The 26,164-nt window shown below is 39.7% G+C and overlaps 2 protein-coding genes across 9 annotated transcripts in view; one reads left to right on the forward strand and one right to left on the reverse strand.

The window, feature by feature from the left end:
- Nucleotides 1-6,578, forward strand: part of BLNK (B cell linker) — a 100,349-nt gene extending 93,771 nt beyond the window's left edge. For all 6 annotated transcript variants that reach the window (XM_055721285.1, XM_055721286.1, XM_055721288.1 and 3 more), the window contains 4 exons: nucleotides 561-640; nucleotides 3,268-3,351; nucleotides 4,353-4,508; nucleotides 5,828-6,578. In XM_055721285.1, the coding sequence (XP_055577260.1) occupies nucleotides 561-640; nucleotides 3,268-3,351; nucleotides 4,353-4,508; nucleotides 5,828-5,947 (440 nt within the window). In that variant the 3' untranslated portion in view covers nucleotides 5,948-6,578. The remainder of the gene's footprint in view (nucleotides 1-560; nucleotides 641-3,267; nucleotides 3,352-4,352; nucleotides 4,509-5,827) is intronic.
- Nucleotides 6,579-11,634: 5,056 nt separating this feature from the next.
- ZNF518A (zinc finger protein 518A) lies at nucleotides 11,635-21,935 on the reverse strand. 3 transcript variants are annotated; one of them, XM_055721282.1, is made up of 3 exons: nucleotides 21,789-21,935; nucleotides 19,746-19,864; nucleotides 11,635-17,320 (listed from the first exon to the last, which is right to left on the reverse strand). In XM_055721282.1, the coding sequence occupies exon 3, from the start codon at nucleotides 17,200-17,202 to the stop codon at nucleotides 12,556-12,558; it is 4,647 nt and encodes a 1,548-aa protein (XP_055577257.1). In that variant the 5' UTR covers nucleotides 17,203-17,320; nucleotides 19,746-19,864; nucleotides 21,789-21,935; the 3' UTR covers nucleotides 11,635-12,555. The 3 variants fall into 3 exon arrangements, with proteins under 3 accessions (XP_055577257.1, XP_005432469.2, XP_055577258.1); XM_005432412.4 differs by lacking the exon at nucleotides 21,789-21,935 and adding an exon at nucleotides 21,045-21,709; XM_055721283.1 differs by lacking the exon at nucleotides 19,746-19,864.
- Between the last annotated feature and the right edge of the window lie 4,229 nt (nucleotides 21,936-26,164).

The following is a 26,164-nucleotide window of genomic DNA, read 5'->3' on the forward strand; positions in this document are numbered from 1 at the left end:
ACCATTTCCCTTCTAATTTCTTAAACACTTCAACATCTGTGTTTCAGCCCTAATAGCTATTTTCTACTATGCTTTCATATTACAATCATACTTTAGCTTCATAATCTTTCCTAGTAGTTCTTCTCTATTTAGCTGCCTAGACTTATTGAAAAAATATCTCTGAGCTACACTCATTTTCCTGACTCCCTCACCTATATGACTACTGTTCACACTGAACTGAGTGCTTTCTGCATTGTATTCTTGCATTTTCTTTATCTGTTGCTACAATGTTGCTACATTGATTCACTTAGGTGTGTGTGTGCTTGCATTTTAAGGTCCAGCTCAGGTTGTTAACCAAGTTGTTAACCCAACTGTTCCTCTTAACAAGCAAGGCTCCTCTTTTGAGCAGGCAAGTGTCCCAGGCACTTAAATAGGGCCCATCCATTTACAGTAGGTACCTTTCCTGAGTGATACTAAAGGTCAAGCATTTCCAGGTCTTCCAAAGTCCTTGTAACAAATCAATTTCTCACAGCATAACATACATACTTTGGAAACTTATACATGTTCTTTCTCTTTTCTAGAAGTACCAGAAGCTGCAAACCGTTCCCTGGGTACTTCCCCTCACAGCAGCGTTTCATCTACTTCAAGTATGGCAGACCAGGTATAACATTAGCTAAACTACATTACAGAAATCTTCCTGTCCTTTACTTCAAAGTAGTATTTCCTCGCCTACCCCCTTTCTAAATAAAAATCATACTCCTTTTGTAGAAGGCATCCATGTCACATTTTGCAATGAAGATTTTCTGTAGCAGAAATAATCTGAATGTTAGTATTCATACAAAAAATGCTTAGAACATATAGCATAGGAGAGGTTTAACAAGTTGTACACGAACATGTAAATAGTATTATACCAAACCTTGGCACTTTACCAGTCACTTTAAACAAAACCCAAAGAAACTTCTTAGTTTCAGGTCTTCCTGACTCCCCAGTTCATACTACTTCAACATTATTTGAAACAAGGAAATCTGTGGTGATGTATTTTAGTCATTAATATAGATGGCTATAAAGGGGTTTTAATTGCCTACTTTTTTTCTAACTTACAACTGTACATACTGTGTTCTGAAAAAAAAATAATGTGCACCAAGCAGATAAAATGAAGCCATCTGCAGTTATTAGCATTAGCCTGCACTGAAGCGATTTGCTAAGAAATCCCAGAAATCTGTAGGAGGAAACAGGGATGCTCTGGTGACTGGCCCAATGGAGCAGGATGCAGAGGGTAGAATCACTTTTATGAATATTGCCCTATTTATTGCAACTTGGGGTGTGAGCAAAGTTTTAAGAACTGAGCAGAAAAGTCACTGCTGCCCTAGGAGGGTGCTGTGATGCATCCCCCTACGTGTTTTAGTCTCTCCCCAGTCCTACTGTAAACAGATCTCATTAAGTTAATGCTGTCAGTTTTATAACAGATTTTTTTTTTCTGTTTCATTGCCACGTTAAGTTTTGAATAATCTAAGCAAATGCAAAGTTATCTTCATTTCAGTGTTATTCCCCTTACTCTCACTTTGGATGAAGGGAGAATACAAAATGGAGGAAGCCATTCTTATTAGCCTAGCCGTCACTAAAAAGGTAAAAATAGTTCAGTTGAATGCAAAACAAAAGCTCTGTTATGCAGAGCCAATTAACATTTAAATGTTCTAAAGTCTGACATGACAAAGATAATATAACCGTAAAGAACATAAAGGACTTGAAATTAATTTTATCATTAAGCTTATTACTATAAAGTTGGAGCAAAACTGTTCAAATGACCAGGAAGGTTAATACCAAGAAGTATTAGGAAATATTCTCAGGACTATTTCTATAGCCTCTCCACTCACTTGAGTTAGCTTTTGCATCGACCTCCTCAGCAAGAGCTCACTTTATATGATTGCTGGTTTTATAACCTGTGAGTTAATCTTCTAGTCTGATAATGCATAGGTCTCATGTTGCTTCTAATCCCTCATCCTGTCCTTCCCTTAAGTATGATTTCTTTTAATACTTCTCTAAAATCCCCCATCCCTTTCTCCTAAACTCCACTCCTGCCCCCAAATGTACACTGAATCCTGCATCATCTCACTAGCCAGTTTTCTACCACTTCTTCTCTTATTCAAATTATAATCTTGTACCACTCACACCCAACTGCCATCACCCCCTCGTATCTTTTTGTCTTTGCGCTTCCTTTGCTATGAGAGCTTTCACCTTCTAAAACAGAATCCACCTATCTTTAGGGTGCCAAACTTTCTACCTAGTATCTTCGGGTCTGCGCCTACACCCCCATCTGTCAAGTCCTTTGTCCCATGTCTTCCACTGGAAAAACGGGTTAAGTTCATTTGCTGTACAGAACACTGCCAAGCATTTAACAGAATGGAGAGAAGAGGGATGATCTTGGTGAGGTGTTCACAGGGGATAACATACAGGAACGAGGCACCCAGGAGATATGTTACAAAATACAAGCTGCTCCTGTATTCTGTCACATATGTAATCCTTCTCCACAGTAAATACGGTTTTATGCATGAGCACTAGTTCAAAGGTAAGGATATATTCAGACTTGGTCCAGCATAGAAATGGAACTGAATCCCTATTTCATGTCTCAGGTGAAAGCACTGGGGGCTGAACTGCTGTATTAATAAAGACATTAATTATTCCTCTTTTTTATAGGAGTCCATCCATTTGTTCTTATTTAATAACAAAATTAAACAAAATTAAAAAAAAGAGCAAAAGATGCGGTCATCCCACCTCCATGCTATCCAGATGGAGGCAATCATGATTGTGTTCACAAAATAGCATGAAATATATGGGAAACTTCATTCCCAAAGCTTAGATGCTCTACCAAATCTGGATGTTTCATTGCCTACCCCACAGCTGAGTAGCATTTCAATTGTTTGTGGTAAATTTATTCATCATTTCCTGGATACCCTCTTTAAATTCTACTAGAATAGCTTCCTGCTTTAAAAATACTGAACAATCCTCCAGTCGAACCTGACTACTTTCCTCAGGGTTATCTTTCTCTCTTCTGTCATATATCACACATCTGTTACCACTGTTTCAACACAGTAGTTTTCCTTTGTCCTACCTCTATCCAACAAAAACAGTGACAACATGGCCAAGAATTTTCTAAATTCTGTCTTTTCTAAAGTTTTCTGCGTTTGAGTTCTTCACAGCTGTCATCATTTAGTAACAACTTCACTGCAGGCCATATTCTTTATTATTATCATTTTTTTAATAGATGAAACACTGTTTCTCTCTTTTTAGGATGCTGGTGTTCATAGTAAAGCATGGTATGCTGCTACCTGTGACAGGAAAACAGCAGAAGATGCATTGTACAGATCAAACAAGGTAGGTCACTTTTAAAGAATGTCTATTTTATGAAAAAAAACAAAACCTTCAAATAAAAAAAAAAATCATGATACAACCAGAAATACTGTAAGAACATCACTTGTATTCTGAATGGCTTGGAATACCGTGCCATGCGAATACTGTCAAACATGAAGTTATTGCAGTGAAACTACTTCACTATGGTTTCCATCCCAAGACAAAAAGTTGCATTAGTGTAACTCGGACTGGGGGACTGCAGGGGAAGCTATTACGAGACTACAAGGCTGAGGAAGGTCTGCTGGCTCACGTGCATCCATTAAAATGCAAGGCAAAGCCCTGTGATTTTTACATTATCTCTAACACTGTCTAATGCTCATGTAAAAACACACGATTTGGAAAGGCTAATGCGGCTATGCATTTTGAAACAGCAACACTATGTGTTTAGGTATTTGGAGAACTTGAGTTCTCTCAGCTATTCCGTGTAGAAAAGCTAGTGCCACAGAAGGCAACAGTAACATGTAGAGTTGCATCCTTGCATCAGGTACATTTCCACTCTTGCCTAACTCCACAAAGCAGGATAAAGGGGCAGAACGCTGGGGTTATCACCAGTGTAGGCCACTGCTAGCTATTGAGCACTGGCCTGCAGTGAGAAGCTGTAGGTGCTTGTCTTTTTATCAAGAGTGCTTTTTACAGCTCTGGAGAAACAGTACCTCCAGCTCTCACTGTTTTCTTGCTACCTATTGCCACTGACAGTAATTTCATTTCCTTATAACTTGTGGACTCCAAAGACTGCTGTCACTGTGCGTGTATTTCTTCTTTCTCTGGTTGAGAGAGAACATGAAGCAGCAAAGGTAACCCTTAACTGACACCTTTTGTAAGTTACTATCAGACAGCAGGAATACATACTACTTCTTATCCCCTGCTGCACAGTTTTTCTAATGGGAGAAAAGGGTTTAATGCTAATATAGATTAAAATATTATGCTAAAAAAGCTGAATACACTTACTACTTTTCTGTCCCTAGGATGGATCTTTTCTAATAAGAAAGAGTTCTGGACAGGATTCACGGCAACCATACACACTAGTTGTGTTTTACAACAGAAGAGTATATAATATTCCTATACGATTTATTGAATCAACCAGACAATATGCACTGGGCAGAGAAAAAAGCGGTGAAGAGGTGAGATGATGTGGGATTTTTTATTTCCTAACAGTTTTCATCAAGGATTAAGATACACTGCAGTATGACCAAAATGATTCTTCATGTATCCAGACAGAAGTATACCCTTATATAATTAATGACTGATCTATCAAACTAGAGAAGCAAATGTAATATCAGCTCCTGTGTACTGTAAGTAATTAAAACCACAGATCAAGTTTAAAACATAACTTTTCAAGACAGTTTTTAAAGTATCAGGAACAGAGCTACAGCTGCTAAATAAATTCTCCAGCTGTTTATAGTCCACTATTCACCTTCTACCCGAGACTCTAGTTAAGTTTCCTGGAATGTAAAGGAAAAGCAGCCATACTCAAAAAACAAAAACAAAAAAACCAAACCCAAACAAACACAAACCCCCCAAAAACCTCTATCAAAAATGAGAATGACTATTTTTAATCCTGTTTTCACATAAAGAAAATGTTAAACTCTAATTCCAGAGTGCAAAAATTGCTGGTTGGCTATTATACCACAGAGGTAATTACTCTACCAGCAAAACAAAAACTTGGAACCCAAACACCAATATAAACTGGTTATCACTGCACAGAGTAGGCTTTTCAGGGATGTGAAAGTAAGCTTGCTTTAGACTAATTATCTGCCTCCCAGGCAACAGTTTTGAGGTTATAGAATGAATAATACCCTGGGGCTCATCTGGCTTTCAACAAAGGGTCAAAAAAAAAAAAAAAAATTAACTCAAGAGAAAAAGAGAGTCCAAAATCTGTATCTGACCAAAAGGAAAAGCAACAGACCTAGGAGATCTTGGATATTTATTTACAGTGTTGGATATTTAGTGTTGGATAAACACTAAAATTGCATGACTAAAACAGTTCTTATTGGCTGTCTGTACCATATTACTCCTGGAGATCACCCTCCCTCTGAGGTGGCTGAACCACAGATAGAAGCAGCTTCCTAACTGCCACAGTCTGCAGCCTGGTATATATTAAGGTAAACTGAAAACAACGTCAGTTTAATACGCCATTTAAGAACCTCTGTGGTTCAGTTTGTGCAGGTGGCAATCACAAATGGAAAGGAGCATGAGATGAGACAGCAACTGGTCACAGGTATCTTCCATCGTCCTAATTGAATCTGTTTATGACAGATTAGGACTAAAAGCTGGATCAGTGCTCTAACTAAAAGGCAGGGCATCTCACTTGGTGACAGTCATAGCTTTACTCTTTTCAGTGGTGGGAGAAGCAAAGAGAAAAAGATGATGCAGTGATTACTGTCAATATTAGAGCATTAAAGGAAGCCAGTACTAACTCATTTTTGTTTTCTCTATCCAGCGCTTTGACAGTGTTGCTGAAATAGTAGAGAATCATCAGCGCACCTCCCTGGTTCTAATTGACAGCCAAAACAACACAAAAGACTCGACGAAACTGAAACACATTGTAAGAGTTTCTTAATCAAACTGAAGTGCTAAAATGAAGACTTTTTTTAGTTCTTTCAACATCCCAAAACACATGCACCAGGACTGAAAGAAGAAAATCCAAAATGATGGAAAATACTTTAAGAGCACCTACTTAGTAAGAGATACAGTTCATAAAGCTCAAACCCCGTCACTTTTATCAGAAAAGCACTTGTATTCAACACAAGAACCCAAAGCAGATATATTCTAATCTGTGATTTCCATCCGTGACAACACAGGTATTCAAAATCACGTCAAGAACAACTGCATACCAAAGCCTGATCTTTTGACTGCTATTTAAGGACAGATTTCACGTAGGACACTTTCACTTTAAAAATGAGAATGCCCACGGTGATTTACTCTCAATTTGCTGCGTTTACCACAGATTTCAGGAATTTCAGATTTTTTGGTAAAGTGTACGGGCGCAGAAGTTAGATCAAGTTGCTCTAACATACTGCTGTGTACAAGCTGAAAATACAACTGTACATCATGTGATTAGTGGCAGTAAAGCTGTCTGGTTTAGATTAATGGGCATGTGTTGTCCTTCTCCTCAGCTTTACTCAGTCTCATTAATATTTTTGTTTGTATTTTCAAATGTGCAAATAAAATTTAAAATATTATAAAGTCAATAGTGTATGGAGGCATTGCTGGATCATGTTTCTTAGCATTTTTCCAGCAAGAAAGCATCAATTCACTATCAATGTTTTAATGTATATATTTGTATGTGCTCCTTCGAGTTAATGTTGTTACGAAAACTATCACTTTTTACAGTATGTGCTCCTTCGAGTTAATGTTGTTACGAAAACTATCACTTTTTACAGCTGTCACATATGCATTTGGCTTAAGAACTCTCAAATCTTGTGTCTTCACAATGCCTACTGTTGGTGACCCAAGGACACTGCTTCATTGCTAAACCAACTACCTACTCAATTCTTGCAAAATTACTGTTTACAGACAAACACATTTAAAAAAAAGCTGCTACTTTGTTTTTTCAAGCCTCTTCTATCACAGTGGTTTACTTATTGCAAAGTGATTTCCACAAAGGTTACAGTGGTGAAAATTAAATGGATAAGTTTTCCACATTGATTTTATACATTGGATTTATACTTTTATAGGAACAGTCATGAAGTAGTTCTAGAAGTGTTTGATTTTACTGGACCTGAAGATTTATCCATCTTACGGGTATTTTTCAAAACTGACAGTATATGCACCTGCTCCAGACTAAGCGGTGTTCTCTAGGATTATCTGCAAGGCATTTAAGGCAAGATTGAGCCAAGATAGCATAGAGCTATGCTGTAGCCGATTACTTCAACTAATGTACCCATCTTCTAGAAAGAACTGATTACTAATATGATGATGTTTCAGTACATGGCTACCTACTTTGCTGTGTGTCAGTTTCTTCCCTCTGCAACACAGGTAATACCCCAGATGTGAAGCACATGAGAGCCAGCAGGTAAGAAACAATGTATGCAGACTTTACACAGGCCTGCCTATAACAGACTGTTCACAGAACTACAAAAATGCTATGCTTGGTATATTCTTCAGTTGGTATTAATTAGTATTATACTAATACTACACTTAGTACTGATGTAATGTTTAGAACATTACAATTGCCAAGCCAAAGCCTCAAAATTAACAGAAGTTATTAGTCTCTGCAAGCTTAATTTACTCCTTCTATACGTGTACTCTGGTATTAGTTTCATGTCACTACATATTTCCAGCAATACTTACAATGGGAAATACTCTGTGAAAAAGCAGCCACTCAGAATTTAGCTTTGCATTCATGTAGAGTCCTGGCCTTATTCACTCATGTGTTGCGCAGTATTTAAACTTGGTTCTTAACAAAACTGTCTCTTGTTAACCTTTACATATTGCTCTTTACAAAAGTGTCTAGGTTCTTCAAACACTGCTTTCTGAGTTAAATGTGTAGTATCGCCATCATTCTAGAATGGGGGGAAAAAAGGCATGAAAAAATGAGACTCAGGTGTACCTACAGACTTCCGTGAGAGACCAAGTATCAGGTTTTTAAGGTCATTAGCAATATTGAGCCCTTCCCACGCTCAAAGCACTGCTGCTCCTGCCCCTCAGCTCTAAGTGCTCGGTACTACGTGTAACTTTGTGGCTGATCTACAAATAGCAAAAATATGCTCTAGATAAACATTCAACTACTTTCACCCTCAAACTCTTCTTTTTTAGCCATTTTCTACATTACGGGGTTTCAACAACAAAATGAGGCAGGGATTTGATAGGCAACACCACCTTCCACAAAATAATCTATTAATCCTGAGATGAGAACATCCTAGGGACAAAGTAAGGCTCCACAGGGTAGGGACCAACCAACCAAAGCCACCCATACCGATCACCTATTTTACTACACTCACAATTTTATACAAAGGAAGAAAGGAAGCAGACTAGTTACTCTGCTTTCTGTACCCACGCTAGATCTTTTATAGCTTGGGCAGACTGTGTTGTAGGTGTATTTTGAAACACAATTTTAGCTGGAGAAGAGAAAGGGTTGCGCAAGTTTCGGGTAGGTACGGGACTGCACCATGTTATTATTCCCTCGAGTTTGTACTGGCTGCTGAATCAATAGCATCAGCAAGAGCTGTGCTAAAAATCCCAACGCTATTGACTCTGGCCAACACAGAATCTAGGAAATGGTAACATGGTGCAATCCCGTACCTGAAACTTTTATCTTACAACCGTTGCAGTGCCAGCAGCTCTCACTACTGCTCTCAAGTGGTTCCACCAGGTAGCAGGTATGCCGTCTGACCTCTGACACATAGCAACACACCCCTCCCCCTGTATTTCTTTGATATTGTTAGCTAATTTCTCTTCTATATAATTGCCATTAACTGAATAGCTAGGAAAAAACCAAAGGAAGACCCAAAATGAGAACTAAAAAATTAGCTTTAAAATGAGGCAATTTTTTTTTGTCAGAGAACTCAGGGCAAAGTATCATATTTACTAATGTACAAAGGAGCAGAAGTGTTGTCTGCCTACCTGATAGAGAAAGGAGGTACAGTAAGTACTGCACGTCATTCCTGACAGTGTTGTTCCATGAAAGGAGTAAGAACTTGCACTCTCAAAAATCCAAGTGTTCAGACATTCAAGTTACAAAACTACATTCTTCCTTCAATCTAAGCCACCAGCAGCAGGCAGAGATTCTTAGGAAGTGGTGTAAAAACAACGTATCGCATGACAACGGTCCTGGAACAAATACTGAACACAAGTTTTTTGTTAGAACATTGGAATTACTGAGGAAAAGAAACCATGACTTTCTGATGAATATACATCTTGCAAATACAATGGGCTAGGTTTTAGGTCTCTTTAAGGTCACTTTATATAAACACAAGAATACTGTACAAACACTTGTTGACCCTGCACTTGCACGTATTTCTGTATGTCCCAAAACACTATAACCAAGTTGAGGGTTTCTTATCTTGCTATATGCACAATGTTACAAGCTACCTTAAAGTGGTTGCAAAGTCAAGCACTCAAAATCAAGACTCTTCAAATCAGGTTACCTGTGCAACCTTAATTTGTCATGTCAGATATATCCATTACAATATAAGCATTAAATATATGGTCACTGACTATTTTTCCAGATGGATTTATATATTTCACTTGGTTCACACAATACTTTAGGGATAAATTGTAGATCTGTAATGAAAGACTGGTTGGTAGGATATTTGTAAGATACCTTCCCATTTACTGAGGATGCTCAGAAACATGCAAACAAACATAGCAGGAGTCAGCCAGTAAAAAGGTAGCCTCACACTGTTAAAGCAGTTGAACATTTTTTTGAAGAACTGTATGTTGTCCCTGCACCTTCAACTGCACCATTCACTGTGATGCTGGTCAGATTGCTTAAGCCAAACTTTCTCCTGATGATCATTAATTGTGATCTTAATTTCATTGAAGTCTCACTTGAGTTTTTTTGAAATATGATCTGCTGAAGTGCCAAACTTAGGATCTCAAACAAAGCATTATGGAAAAGCTCATAAGACAATAATTATATATTCAAAACGGTACTTAAGCAACGCACTCTAAGTAATACGAGGACATAATTATGGGTAGGGAAACAAAATATTAAATCACTGCTCAGGAGGGAAAAAACAATTCTCTGCACTGAATGAGATGGATGTCCATGGATAAAGTAATGCATGACAATGATTTAAGATTGTGTAACAGAACCTTATTTCAGTGTTTCCTGGCTTTACAATGTTCTTCACATTCATGTTTAAGGTTACCCACTCTATAGGAAAACAAACTGGAGGAAAAAAAAATCCTATTACAGTTGTCACACTTGTAACTCATCAACACAGAGAAAACCCCCTAACTCTACAGCAGAATTTCCACCTTAGTGCTAAGTTACTGTTAACAACAAATGGTCATCCTTGGTGAAGTTGTGCTGAGTAGGTTTTAGCAACAAACTTCACCGCTATTTCTGCCAAAGAAGGTAACGGCAACGTCCAGAAATCAGGAGTTCAACTTCAGGGTTTATAGGACAGCAAGCTGAGGCAGCCAATAGATGCTTCCAGTCAAAAAACCTTAACATTTTTGACCTTTCCTAAAGCTGTTTCTTTCCAATACACTTCCTCACCACTGTATTAGCCTTCTTCAAAGTTCCTAGCCAAATTAATGTCAGCACTGAAGCGTATTGTACAGCACAAAATGATCCAATTTTGATACAGAACACTCCCCAACTGTATATTAATTCACCCAAACTACGCTGCCTTGACTGTCTCGGGTACTTCAGTTGACTCCCATATGTAGCTCATAAGCTACAAGTGCACCTCCCTGCCAACAGCAAGAAAAACATATCTAGCTACTGAAGTAATTTTTTTGCAGCCATTTTCATTACAACACTTTTAAAACGTAAGTTGAATTGTTTACTGGTGACATCCCTGTGATATCCATGGAAGACTTCCAAATGTTTCATTGGTAGTAAGTCAATTTTCACTTTCACTTTATGGAAACAGTCACAGAGAACTACCCCCCCGGGCTTGCATACAATCTAAAAGCTCAGAGATTTAAATGCCCCAGTCCTCTCCAAGTCTGGTATTCCATTTTGAGTTTTTCCATTAATACTGCAGGAAGCTGACTTACACACCTAAGATGTCATCTTCCAGTACTCGGGCAAAAGATGCCATATGGTAAGGGCGCTCCTACTGAAGTCTGGATCTAGCCTCCAGGTTCATTAAGAATCTGGAGGACAAAGCCTCTGTACATGATAATTTCTGTGGATTGTAAGAACCTTCATTTGTATACTCTCAGTCACTATGGATAAGATAAGGTCTTTTGTTTACATACCCTCACGTAAAGAAATCCCTAAATCCATAAAGAAATCGCTATCCCTAAAACTCGAAAGTAGGAAGCAAGCAGACTCCTAGGAATATTACACTACTGGCCTGTAAAATGAAGGAGGAATAACTCAAGCCTTGGGTTTGCCAAACCCCTGGTACCCCAAAAGGCAGTTCATCTGAATAAGCAATAGCAGAAAACACTATTTAGTCATTATGGGGGCAAATTACATCCACCTGGAATAAAACTGTAATGCAGTTACAGGCCTGAAATGATGCTTTGCATTTCACCATACCCTGGCCTTCCATATGTGGCAGACATAGCATAAAACAAAATACAAATATTTTCTATAAATGCTCACAAGTCATACTCTGGAAATACAAGTTATAGCAAATTTAATAGTGACAGAGCCAATACAGATTAGGAATGTTCACCATTCTTAAACACCATATACATTACAAATACATATACTGTATATTTTCAACTGATTCCATTCTCAGGCTCACCGTATTAACACAATCATAACATGTTTTATTAATTTATATGAAAAATACTTCACTAAGAAAGTAGACAAACTGCACAGAAATAGTACAAGTGTCATGTGCATAGCAATATAGCTTAAAGCATTCACATATGGCTTTGTTTGAATGAAACTATTGGGGGAAACGGCCCATATGGACCTATGGTTACACAGTGGACATAATGTAAACTGCTTCACATCTTTTAGGCACTTGCTAACAATAGTGTTCAATCCCTGAAAAACAAAATCAAGAGCTAACAAGTGAAAATAACAAAAATCCCAGGGTAACAGCTGTGTGTAGTTGAAAAGATTTTAAAAATTGGTTTTAGTAGTGCATGCACAGAACTGAAAAGGGGGGGGGGGGGGCGCGCTGGCAATTTCTGTGCAAGAATTATACCAAATAACTGAAAAGTACAAAAATATTTACATGTTTAGGGGGTTTTAAATATGTACAGAACAAGAGCCCTGAACACTCATTCTATAGAATAAAAATATAGGACATGATAGTAGTAACAAAAAATAATATATTTTTATGGAATTGTATTTGCAGTTAGTTACAAGTTATCTAAATCACAAAGCTCCTTGATCCATCTCAAAGCTTGATGGCAACAGAGAATCTCCTCTTCCTTTTAAAACACAAGCACTTTGCATCATTTTTAAACTTCAGTTAGAATACTGAAATACAAAACAAAATTACTTGTGTATCCTAATTCAATTGATTCTCTTTTAAAAAAACGTATTGTATGGTATTTAAGTTTTATTCTCTTTACTGGTCATCATTACATTAATAAATTCCAATCTTGAGTAGCCTCCATCAGATGCCTCTGTCCATGTCCTACCCAATTATCCTGATTGTCAAATATTCTACCACAAAACCAGCAGCTAAACTTAGCTTTCAAGGTATTATCAGAGGTAGTTTTTACAATCTGATAATTGTTTTTGCTAGTCTTTTTCAGTGTCAACTTTAAGACAAATCTTTCTTTTACAGGGCTAATAGGTTTTATTGTCCTGTGCCTCTTTCGAGAAAGATCATCAGTAGTTACATCCAAAGGACTGCAGAAGGCCGGCTGCAGAAGTGCTTCAATAGTTCTTTTTGACAATGAAACCTTAAGAACATGTCCCTTAAATTTAGCAATGGTTTTCATTACATTTACAACTTCTGGAACATCTGCATCAGGATGGTTAAGCACAACAACTGGTTGATTTCTCCGAGGGCATTTTACAAGCTGTTTAGAATTAAAAGGAAGTAATTTCAAAGTCCTCACAGTTTCTTTTGATGCCCTTGGTTTGTAAGGGCCACCTGTTTCACTAACAACTTCAGCTTGATTCTTTTCCTTACACTTTCTGTGCAACATTACCTTCTTTCTTGGAGGTTCTGGGCAATTATCCTTACTCTTCCGTTTGAAATTCTTATTTCTTTGCACACCCACAGTTTGTGAACTTTTAGACCCAGTTTGTTTTAAACGAGGTTTTACTTTTGCAGTTCTGTTTCGGGTGCTCCATGTGGACTTATGACTACCAAAGTTATTCCTGTTGTTAGCAGTTATTACTTGCATACTCTCAATAGAACCTTGTTGCAACCGTGTTCCCGCAGACTTAGAATAAACAGGTTCTACAGGAGGAATGCAACATGCTGGATTAGAGCTTGCCAAAGAGGCATTTGCTGGCGTTAACCTACCTGGTAAGATTAAGGCATCGTTAGAAGTAAGATTAGTTTGTTTCTGTGCTAGTGCAGGAGTAAGGGACTGCGAGCTATCCAACTGTAGTGAGGGCACCGAGTTGCTTACTGACTGAGTGGTATCAGCCAGCGTATCTGAAGTAGAAGTCTTAACTTTCAGCAAAAGCTTTTGTTGCATGGCTCCAGTTTTCTTTGGTTGAGAATTTTGATAACGAGCATTATCCTGAAAAACACTATGTTTATGAACTACAGCCTTGTTTGGTGTCATACATTTCAAAAAAACTGCCTGCTGTCCATCAGGCAAAAGTGCATAAACATGCTGTTTCTGTTTAGTTTGCTGTTGGTTTACCGACTCCAAGGAACGAAAGACAGCATCCTCATGCTCTGGTAACACCTTCACAGAAGAAATTCCTTTCACAGATGACTCTGATGAGTTTGTAATTACAAGAGGTCCTTTGAATGGCATACTATTCAATGAGTCATTTGCTGTACTACATGCTCTCCTATTACAGGAACTTCTTACGCTTCTGAAACTGTCATTTTTCCCCTCCACTTTTGAAGCTGGTATGGTTATTTTACCATATTCTCTGGATGCAACTCTCCCTAAAACCTGAGAACTATCACTAGGGACATTTGCAACTGTTCCAATTGCCCCGCTAAAAGTCAAAATCATTCCAGGTCCTTTATTTAAAACAAAAGATGCAGGTACACCTTTCGTCACACGCCCTTCTGACGAACTGGTCGATGGAAGAGACTTTCCTGAAACCACCTGTAGTCCAGGCTGGTTAGCAAGGTGCAAAGGAACAAAAAATCCTGACGGGGAGGACTGAACTAAAAGGGTTTTCTTCTGTTCCTGAATAACTGGTGAAAAGCTGCTAGGACTTTGCATTGTAGACACTATTTTATCTTTTACTAACTGCTGCGTTACAATTGTATCTGTATGAGTTTTTAGCAATGTACCAGCACCCGGAGTTCTAGATAAACTATCCATTCCCTGTGAATCAAATGACGTTCTGGGTGTCTGTCTCTCTCTCCCACAACGCGTACCATCATTTGTGCTACATCTTGTGTTCAACTCTCTCTTATATAAATTAAAGCCCACATTAGAAGGAGGCCTCTGAAAACCACATGCAGTTGCAGAGCTTTTTAAATGTGGAAAGGCTTTATGCCCTGTCTCATGACCAGAAAGCAGCTTGTCAGAATGAAGTTTTACACAGTTATTTGACTTGCTGGGGGATTCTTGCTGAGTAGTCGCTTTCACTTTTAACACATCTTGCAGTAACTGGTTTATTTCAGGCGATAAATAATTAGCTGCCTGTTCACTCTGCAAGGAGAAAACTGATGTAATTTTAGGCATTAAGACTGAATTAACACAATCAGAGGCATTTTCTTGGAATTTCTCTGCCACATTCTCAAAGCCTTGATGTATGTCAGTGTCCAAATACTGTTGGCCACTATGCTGGTCCTCCATAAAACACTCACTGTCAACAACACATTTAGATTGGCTTTTAAAAGAGAGAGAGTTATTCCTAGTGCTTATGCATCCGTAGGTTTTATTAATATTTGACTGGGCTGATACAGCCTTCTCTGGTTTTAGGCCTTTCATCGACTCTGAATATGAAGATGCAGATTCATTTCTCCTACTGTTTTGAAAAGAAACTGTTTTGCAAGATATAAATTCTTTGTATCTGTCATCTGTTGACATCTGAATGCTACATGGATTATCCGAAGTATCCATTTTGGAATAGTTGTGAAAAGACAGCAACCCTTCATTAGAAGAATCCACTGAAGTTGAATAATAGAGATTATTAGTTCCGTTACTATTATTCAGGCCATGATTTTGTATTTTCAGTTCAGGAAAGAAGGGCATTTTCATAGGGTCACAGCAAAATGTATTTGTAATAGTGGGTGGTAATACCTGAGGATGACTTGGAGGACTATAGCTTCCCCACGAGATATTACTTCGAGTTCCAACTTTTGTCACCTCATCACACAGAGGTACAGTTGAGCCCAACTTCATTGGCAAATAACTCGAACTTTTTCCTACAGCTACATTAGAAGGTGCTACAGTTTGAGAAACACTCCTACCATACAATAAGGAGTTATTTTGTTTTTCCACTTTTGTTTTTCCTGAATGAGGAGCAGAACAAGATAAAGGTGGGGAGGTTAACAGGTGAACAGAATTGTTCTTTAAGGTTGACTGGTCAGTTACATGTGGTATAGCACCAGATGACAAGCCACAGGGATCAGCACGCTGTAGCAAAGGAGATACAGAACAGCCTTTAATAGGATCAGCTTTCTGACCCAGCAAATGTGTATTTTGCTTACTTGTAGGTAATAACTTTATAACAATATGTTGTTTTCCATCTACCATTTTAAATCCCATAAATTTAGCGCTGTAATTTGCTGGAATGCATATTTTATTGTTTTTGACCATCAATACCGTTGGCCCATGAACGGCATTTTTCAATAATCCCAGGCCGTAACTTGTTCCATCACCTGCTTTATTGTATTGTGCAGTAGTTGCAGAGAGCATTCCACCCATGAAATTATGCTTTTCTGCATATATATTTTGATCTTTTTCTTCATTTGCTTCCACATCTCTCACACACTGGTTCAGCTCCTCAGCTTTTGTTTGAATTTTATTCACACTTCTTAGCACTTGTGCATTTTCTTCTCCAGTGTTGTCACTTCCACTGCTTGGTTTTTTCCGTCTCCAGAGGGCTTTTTTTGATGCTCCCATTTTATACCTTCTTAAAACAAGCTTCAGTCCTGCTGGCGTTACTCTTTTTTCACATTTATCCTTTTCCAGTTTTTCTTTCGCATATAAGTGGTCTCTATGCAAAGCTATGATGTGTTTTAAAAGATAATCTTTCCGTGGTGTGCTGTAACTGCAATATTGACAACCAAAAGGAAACATACTGGTATGAACAAGAAGATGGTTCTGGAACTCCTCTTTTGTAAAGCTTACGTGATGGCATTTTCCACATTTATATGCAATCTCATTATGTCTGTGAATGTGCTGAACAAACGTGCCCACATCCTGGGTAGAAAACCCACATTTTTCACATTGAAAGTGACCATTTACACAATGCTTTGATGTGAAGTGTTTTGTCAAATCCAACAAAGTGTACATATGCTCATCATTACAGAGCTCACATTTTACTAAAGTGCTACGATGGGTGCGTCTATGCTGTTTAAATGACTGAAAATCATTAGCTGAGAAGTTACACATCTCACAAGGATACAAAGGCAACTCGCCATAGTGTAACAGCTGAAAATGTTTCTGTAGATCATTTGGGCTGTATCTGATGTTATCCTTGCACTTCGTACATGTGAAATTCAGTATCTTTGCTGCAGTTTTCAATCCTTCTTCAAAGTGCACTTCTGGTTTATTTTGCAAGTGGCTTCCCTCTGAACAATTGGGATTGCTTCCATTTATTTTCTCAAAACTTAAGGACTTCCTTGCAGTTTGCTGCCTACACTGAAAGAGTTTTCTAAATCTATCAACTTCATGTTTCATTAATACTTCATTTGGAATTTCCACCTTGGGTAAATCAATTTTCACATTTTTTAGTTTGTAAGCAAGATTGACATCTAAAATTGCTGGTTGAGTCATCATACTTAAAGGATCATTCACCAGTGCTTTTTCCAAAGTAGTATCTGTAGAAAAATTCTTCGCAGCATTGTGTTTTAACAGAATAATTTGATTTTTATCACAAAAAACATGTTCCTTTTCAGATGGCATGATTTAAGGTTTTCCTTTTCTTTAAGTGAATTCTTGAGATTAGTCTTAGTTCCTGCAGCAAACAAGACCACTGCGCCGAGTTACTCTCAAGGTTCTAGAACTTCCCCATTTTATTCTCCTGAAATTAGAAAATAAACAAAACAAATATTTTAGAACTAATGCAATTAGAACACTCATTACAATTCATTAATACATACATGCCAATCTTGGAAGTTGTTGATTTTTATAACAGCATTTGAAAGAAAAAAAAGGAGGCAAAAAAAAAAAAAGAGACATTACTGCTGTAACCTTTTGTTTGTTTGTGTTTGTAGGTGCGGGGTCCCCCCACAAAATATACATAAATTTTGAAAAATAAGCTTTAAAGAACAACATCTACTGAAATAGGAAAACCAATGCCATCAAATTTTGGTTTTCTCCCACCAGGACAGCCTGTAAGCATGAGAAATTCCAAGAGCTGCTTTTTTTAAAATGAAGCTAGCACTTATTACTTGTTCAGGATTTCAAGCAAATAGACACACAGTACCACCTCTGTGCCATGGATCACTAACTTAACCTAGCTGAAGTACTAAAAACAAGTTAAATTCCGCAGGAGTTGATATTTTTATTACTCAGGTTTCTACTCTATTAGTAGCTAACTGCTATGCTTAAAAAGAAAAGGGGGGCAGGGAGAGGAATAAAATTCTGACACAAGATCTACTTCACTAATGGAGACATCACCTTTATCTACACCAGAAAACACACCACACTCATCTAAAAATCAATTTTTTGCATGACTGTCTTTAGTACCACAAAAATCTAAAGCACTCAAAAGTTAAGTGATTTCTCACCATACGTTCCTGGGTATATGTTAACCTTTTAAGAACAAGTGTATGACTGACAACAGCACTCCTCTATGGATTAAGAGGCGCAAATTGTTATGGTCAAGCATCATTGTCTTGCTACAGACTTAATGTCAGTGTTTCCGTAACAGGCTGCACTGACAATTTATAGCAGCTCAAGTTTATGCTTAAACAACTCTCCCACATGTCAACATAAAATTAGCGGAAATGGAACAGCAGCAAAAACAACTTGGATTTTGACAAGTGAAACTGAAAAGGAAGAATAGTTTCTTCACTAACATGTAACACTTCTTACTAAGAACTTTTTCCATAGTAGAAGTCACAGTGTCACTTTACCAGCACAAGTTGGTAAAGTGTTAGTTGAAATCTGATCAGCAGCTCCCTCCGCTATTCTCCTGCCCACCCTGAAGCAACACAGGCTTGCAACTCATTAGATCACCCTATTTATTCACATTCTAACTGAAAGAATGATCACATCCCCTCCCACATTGTGACGAAGTAAAGAGCTGCTTCTAGAGCTCCAGGCTATCATAAGCATCACCACTAAGGTCTTCCAAACGTTTTCCCATACTCCCATCTCACCAGGACTATCTAACATTAGACATCTAAATACTTGACAAAGAAAATAAGAGACTGAAAAATTTTCATGGCCATGTTCATATACCACAGAAAAAAAAGCAAAACACTTTTTTAAACATATGCTTTATTGCATTTCTTTAGAAAAGGTATTGTTTTCAAGAATTGTGCAGAACCGCTAATAAGAAAAGCGGACTTTTGACATTTCATACAGGCTCTAGTATCAAGTAAGACTCAATTTAAGTGTGTTCTCTAACTATGAGACCTGCAAGATTTCAACTATACATTCGATATTCAAGAAACCAAAACAACGCACAAGCCACAAACACACACACACACACTCCCTCCCTCCTTGGGAGTCTTCCCAAACTAAAACATTTTAGGTACACAGTTTAATAATTTATTTTTTAAAAAAACTCAGTGACACATTTCCCATCTTCCATGCAGGAGATTAACACATGGGATATTACTCTACTTTGAGCCTTCAGAAGATAACAACTCATCTACATTACATTTTCACTATAAAAAAAAAAAAAAAAGTACCATATTACAGTGCTTTCTCTTGTCAATGGCAAATCTCTTATTTGAACAGAAGCAAGATGAACTCCCACATAAAGAATAACTAAAAACAGCCTGGACTTGTTTGCTTGAAGATCTTTTTTAATACACGGGTGCAACACATGAAAATTACAGATTGCATGATGCAATACATCATTCTGATGGTAACTGCCCATCATTCAGATTAACACTGTCAAATACTGAAACCTGAAATATGTACACAATTAACACTATAAAAATCAGAAATGGATAGAGTGCTGCACAGAACAAGTCTCAGGCTTTTAACATGGGGCCGATATGGTCCTCAGTTTGGCAACATTTCACTAACTGGATAGAACATTTATGTTTGGCAAACTCCAAGGTGGGTATTTTCAAACCAGGTTTGAAATCTCCTTCAACTAATTAACTACATAAATTACAATTTAACTTTGTTACTATTGTGTGCCATGCAACTATTGACAAGCACCTGCAGCATGACAAAAAAATATTTACTAGAAACAATCAAATAGTAAAATAGAAATATCCCAGGGATCTTTAAATGTACATTATCAAAGTAGCAGTCAAACTTACACATTAAGAAAAGACTTGACTTCAAGTCTTCATCCTTTAACATTTTTCCACACACAGAGAAGAGGTAAATATGTAAGACTCAGAAAAGGCCACAGTCAGGAGAAATACTGAAAAAAGATCTGAAAACAAAAGGAAAGGTATTTTAAAAGGTCTAAATACAAGCAAAACAAAAAGCTGAAAAGCACAAATCCTTCACAATTTTACATTATGTGTATTTTTAATACAATGAAGATGGAAACACTGTAAATACGCACTGGGTTCTCTCCCAAAGATGACCATCAAATACAATACAAATCCTAAATTAATGAGTGGGAGTAAAAAATAACTAACAAACTCCCTTAACAAGGCCTATTTAACCTTAGCTTTGTCACAACATCTCAGGCATCCATAACTGGTAAACATAAGTATATGAGAACTCAAAAACAAGACAGAAAGAAGTAACTGGTACCTCAGTCCATCAACTTTTAACTTGAAATCGAAAGACACCTTCTCTTAAGTAAGAATTGTAATAAATTCTATAGCAAAGATCTAAATATAATATTATAGAAAGTTTTGCAAAAGCCTGGGAGGAAGGTGGAATATTACATGCACAATACCATAAACAAGTAGATTATAAAGCAGATATACTGAATACAAACCCTGAAAACACGTAAGTACGCGCCACAGTTAACTCTCATTAAAAAACAAATCACTAAGCACAAGTAACCACTTGAGGCTCTAAGCCTCAATTCTCTTCCCCAAAAATGCTCCAATATGTCAGAATTTTGTTTCAAAGAAGTACACATAGAGAAAAACGTTTTAGCTATACACTTTAGTGAGAACTGACAAACAGGAGCAAGACACTCCTACATTAGGTATCTTTTATAGTTTTTACATTTAGAACAAAAATCAGAAATTCAAAATACATTTCAAGGCAGGTAGTATTTTCAAGATTTCTGTAAAAATTATTTACACTCATTTAAATTTTAGAAAGCCAGAAAAAAATTCTATGCTAAAGTACTTTCTGTGCTTGGTCCCATCCTACACGTGTCTGTAAATTTCAAGTGGTGCCTTAACCTGTGCAAAGACCTGGGCACACGCAGGAACTTACAGAACTAGATCTTCAGGAGCTCACAGACCTAGACCTTCTGGCGGTCAGATACAATCTATCAGACACAGCAAGACGCTGCTTTTGTAAAAACAAAATATAAAATAAATGACCAAATCACTCCCAAAGCTAACAAACCACGCCACACGGCGAACTTGCCATTTACAAGAACTGTAGCTCAGCGCCCGAGCGACACACGGCCGCGCACGTACCTGCAGCCCCCGCCTCAGCCCGCACGTGGTGGCGGGGCCGCTCCCGTCCCCCCGCTCGGGGCTCCGGACCCCGGACCCCACCGCCATCGGGGCGCGGGCTGTCCCCCGGGCCCGGGACGAGGGGGTGAGATAGAGCAGGGCCAAACAACGAAGCGGTCGGGGGCCTGGGCCCGGCGGGGGAGCCCCCGGAGCTTCCACCGCCTCAGGGCCGAGCCGCGGGACCCACCCGACCGGGTGCTGCCCGAAACTGGGGTGGGGGCGAGTGGGGCGCCTCCCGTCCCCGGCTCGCCGTTGGGAGCCAACCGGCCCCGCGGCCACCCCCGGCTCGCAGCGCAGCCCCCGCCCCACCGCGCCGCCCTCCACGGGGCGCCCACACGGCCCGGGGGGCGCCGCGCTGCCCGACACCTCGCCTGGCCGCTCGTAGCCCGGCGGAGGGATACGGCACCACAGGCGCCGCCGGCCCCAGCAATGAGGCATCCTCGCTCGCTCCCCGCCGCGGCCAAGCGCTGCCCGCGGTCTCCGGACACCCGCTCGCCAGCCCCGGCCGCCCCGCCAACTTCCCACGGCCGCAGGGGGCGGGGGGCGCGGACTATTTAACGTCTCAGCCCTACTAGAGGGCGGCTTCCTGCCCTGCTGGGGCTCGCTCCTCCTGCCGCTCCTCTCCGCCGGAGTCCGCGCCGGGCCTCCCCGTCCCGCCCGGCGCGGGGACCCCGGCTCCCCGCCCGGCGCCCCTTTCGGAGTTACCTCGCCCCGTTCCATAGCCCGGCGAGTCGCTGTTGGCGGCCATAACAGTTTCCATCCGGGGATTGTGGGGCTGCGAGCCCAGCGGTGGAGGCGGCCGCGGCGGAGGGATACGCGTTCACCTGAGGGGACGGACGGCGGCCGACGAGGCCCAGGGCGGGCGACCGCTGGGTGGGGGAGGGGTGGGGCGCACAGACCCCGGTGGGGCGGGCGGCTGCCCGGGGGTTGGCGAGGCGGCGGCACCGACAGCCCCGCTGCTTTCCCCCGCCCCCGCCGCCTACTCCTCCTCCTCCGCCTGGGATGCGGCCGCGGGCGCTGGGGCAGCAGAGAAGCACAGTGCCGGGCCGCCGGCGGGAGGGCCGAGGCCGCCCGCACCCCAGCCCCGCGGCCTCCCGGGCGCCTGCTGCCGGCCGGGCCTTGGCCCTAGGGCCGGGGCACACGGGGCCAGCCTGGCCGCACGGCCCGGCCTTACCTGTCAGTGGTTCTGCGCCCTCGGCCCAAGGCAGAACAGGCCAAGCTCGAGCGGGCTGGCAAAGCTAGTGGCCCATCTGAAACGCCCAGGACGAAAGGCCCTGCCTTAGGCTGTTTGTGGCCCACCCTAGACTGGGTTTGCCAGGCTGCGTAAACACAATTGATAGAGGGTATCGGCAGAAGGTGGCAGCTGAAACAGAACAAGGTCTTAAAATGAAAGGATTAGTCAGGATGAGTTTGGTAGAATGCTCTGGGTGATGCTCTGTTTGTGTCGAGAAAGGAATGTACACTGAATAATTAGAAAAGATAAGGTGGGCATCTGAAGGAGATAAGGAGACCATCAAGTCAGGAAATCGTTGAACAAAGAAAATTGAAAGGTCTACTCCACCTAGATCCCACCTATTGTGAATGGAATGATTAGGTGTCAAAGTCAAATGAATATGTATGTAAAGACGTTGTGTAACCTCTCACGAAAACTGTATAAAATACCTAACTTTTCACTTAAAACTTGGGAGCTAGTTTGTCTGGTTCGAATCGGCTAGCTCTGCTACTCTGTGCCGTTTTGGCATCACAACGATGAAGTCATTCAGAACATTATGCAAGGATTAGATCAGTTGATGTGTTTTCATAAGGTTACAATAACCCAAAACCAAAGGTGAACACCTCTACAAATTAGATGCTTGCCTTGTTAGAGTCACGAAATCATTGCTGCTTGGAAGAGGGATGAACTACGCTTCTTGGTAGTAGCGTGCTCTTTATATTTGTGCTAAGTTTTTAATGGAAGATCACCAAAGAGTATGAAGGCACGTATGAAGTAGGAAATTCAGGTGTACCATGGCCAAAAAAGGGGCAAGCGTCCATGGCACAAATATACTGCAAAAATGAATTGTGAACGAAGATGTCATTGAAAAGAAAAGCCTCTCTCCAGTTGTGAAATACCATTCAAAAATCAAAATTGAGGAGAAAATTTCAGGTTCCCAAAGGAAGAAGCTTAAACTATCTCATGAGCAGTTTTAACTGAGAAATTCAGCTACATTTTTCTCCGGAAACCTTCTCATATCCTACTAGATGCAACAACATTTAAAAAAATACACTTTTTATTCATGAGTCAATTTGAGAACGGGGAGGAATGTTGCTGTCATTGAGTGTGTATGTGCATGCAATAAGGAACCATTAAACATGAATGTATTTTTAATTCGTCATTCAAACTGACATTGAATGGTGAATGCTGTACCACTTATCTAAAGGATGGCACACCTATGTTTAGTTAAAGTCGGGAGATGTCCAAGGACCCTTATTGCAACATGACGGATGCACAGACTGCTAAGTCCTTGGGTTGGTTATCTTTAGAAGGGACATTTTGTCTTAGATTCCTGTTGTACATGCAACGTAGCGAAGATGGAGACTTTAAACATGACCGCTAAGGAATAGAGTCTGCATAGAGACAACTCCTCAAGGACACTGCGCAGGCACGGGATATGTAAATGAATTCTCAGAATTGTAATGAATATGTAAACAATTTCTTGGAAAACTAATGAATAGGTATGAGTAGCTTGTATAAAGGGGGGACTGAAAAGTCGCCTCGGTGTGCATGACTTTGGTGGAGCGATCCCCCATGCACCCAGCGCTGCCGAATAAAGATAACCTCCGCTCGCCTGCATATTGCTGACTGATTCTTCAAATCAACATCACTTATTTCCCTTGTGTCCTGGACTGTGAAAGAAAATTAATAGAAGCCATTATAGGGTGGGGGATTTGGCCCTGAAGAATATCTTCAGAAATAGAATTATATCATTGATGGTTCTGCTACACCCCAATGAAACAATCTGTGCCAAAAGCAAGCAAATAAATATACTGGTTTGCACGCAAATCTTCAAATTATTCTTCCGGCTTCTAATTCATTACATTTTTCTAAGTGGTCAGAAGTGGAGATTGCACACACATACCCGTAGTGTTTTGGAGGATCTGAAAACTAACTACAAATGAAGAAAAAGAAACAGCATAGCAGTTCTAGCTGCAGCCTTAAAGTCAGAAAATATAACAGAAAAGAATTATCTATTAAAATCATCAATCTAGCAAGCAGCTACAGTATCAAATTTGTGTTAGAATGCTAGTATTCCTAATCTGAAATTTAGATCTACATCATATTGTCAACTGTTCATCCCAACAAATTGAGATGTAAAGACAGAAACAAGTATTTTATCAGTATTTTATCACATCATAATTGTGGTTTAACCCCAGCCAACATCTAAGCACCACACACAGCTGCACACTCACTCCCCCCACAGTGGGATGGGGAAGAGGATCGGAACAGTAGAAGTGACAGTGTAATGGCTAAAGCAAAACCCACACATGCAAGCAAAGCAAAGCAAGGAATTTATTTACTACTTCCCATTGGCAGGCGGGCGTTCAGCCATCCTCAGGAAAGCTGGCTCCTTCACACATAATGGTTACTTGGGAAGACAACCACCGTAACACCAAACGTTCCCCCCTCCTTCTTCTTCCCCCAACTTATATATAGTCAGCATGACATCGTATGGTACGGAATACCTCTTTGGCTAGTGCGGGTCAGCTGTCCTAGCTGTGTCCCCTCCTGATTTCTTGTGCACCTCCAGCCTACTCACTGGAGACTTCCTAAAGATAGAGATCACACATGATGCATCTGGATAGGCATGATAGGTACACATCACTGTTAAATTCCCAAATTCTTAAAAATCAAGGACTGAATCCACATAATACTCAAGTCCTTCATTCTTTTTCAGAAGATAAACTGAATTTGGTCCACTTGACTATGTGAGATTCTGTGGAAAAGATGTTCAACTGTGAAACACGAAATATCCCACGGCAGTTTTTACTTTTCGCCCAAAATAATTGCTCTGATATCTGCAGTCAGTTATTGGGTTTTTTTCCTGTGTGTTGGCTGTTGTCTCCAGAAACATATGTAAGCTGTGTAGTATTTTGGAAGCTTTAAAGGTATTTGTGCTGTCCCAGTCCACGTTACATCACATAATTCTGTGCATCTGAAATAGCAAACAATGACAGGACTTCCTATTACATATGTCATTAGCATTAGTCTGTTTTAAATTGGTAGGGCAGTTAGCAAATAAGTAGCCTTCATAATGTGGTTTTTATTATTGTTGCTATTAGTTCTGTATATGTGATCTTTTAAAACCTAAAACTGAATGCTTTCCTCAAATACATGGGTGTTTCACAAACAGGAATACTTTATGTCTGTTTTCATTTAGATATCCAGCTTATTTATGGGTAGCAGGGCAGATTGGATCAATTTATTGCATAATCTGCTGGACTATCAGAAATTACTTATATCAGAAATTAATCCACACCAAATAATTGGGACTGACGTAAGGAATTCCTCAGAAATACTCTGGGGAAAAAAAAGATAATTCAATTTTCAAAAGTCTATGCTAAGGCAAATACCAAGCATGGATGACCTAATGAAGCTGAGGAACTCTTAATTTTTTAAAGAAAACCATTTCTTTTTAATGTGAAGTTGCTTATGCATTTGCCTGAAATCACTGAATTTTCACAGATGTGAAAGAGCTGCTTTCTGAGTTAGCAACAAAAATGAAGTGTTCCTGCTAGTGTGTTCTATATTTGAATTACAAAGTGGAAATACCTGGCTAAACGTGAAAACATATTTTTCAGTTAGATTTTCACATTTGTGAGTTATTCACAATTGTTGCTATGTGTAAAAAAAATAGCTAAATCTCAAAAAGTTTTTTTGATCTATGACAACTTTTAGTCTTGGTTCTCTGCCATTTTTTGTTCAATCTAACATGAATTTAAAGTAGTTTCTCTTTCCACAGATGTTACCAATGCTGTAGTGGTTTTCATTTTAACTTTTATTCCTGCAATTGTAACAGTTATGGTTTAGATAGCTCCAAGAC

Source organism: Falco cherrug, chromosome 9, assembly GCF_023634085.1.
Source record: "Falco cherrug isolate bFalChe1 chromosome 9, bFalChe1.pri, whole genome shotgun sequence".
Classification (NCBI taxonomy): Eukaryota; Metazoa; Chordata; class Aves; order Falconiformes; family Falconidae; genus Falco; species Falco cherrug.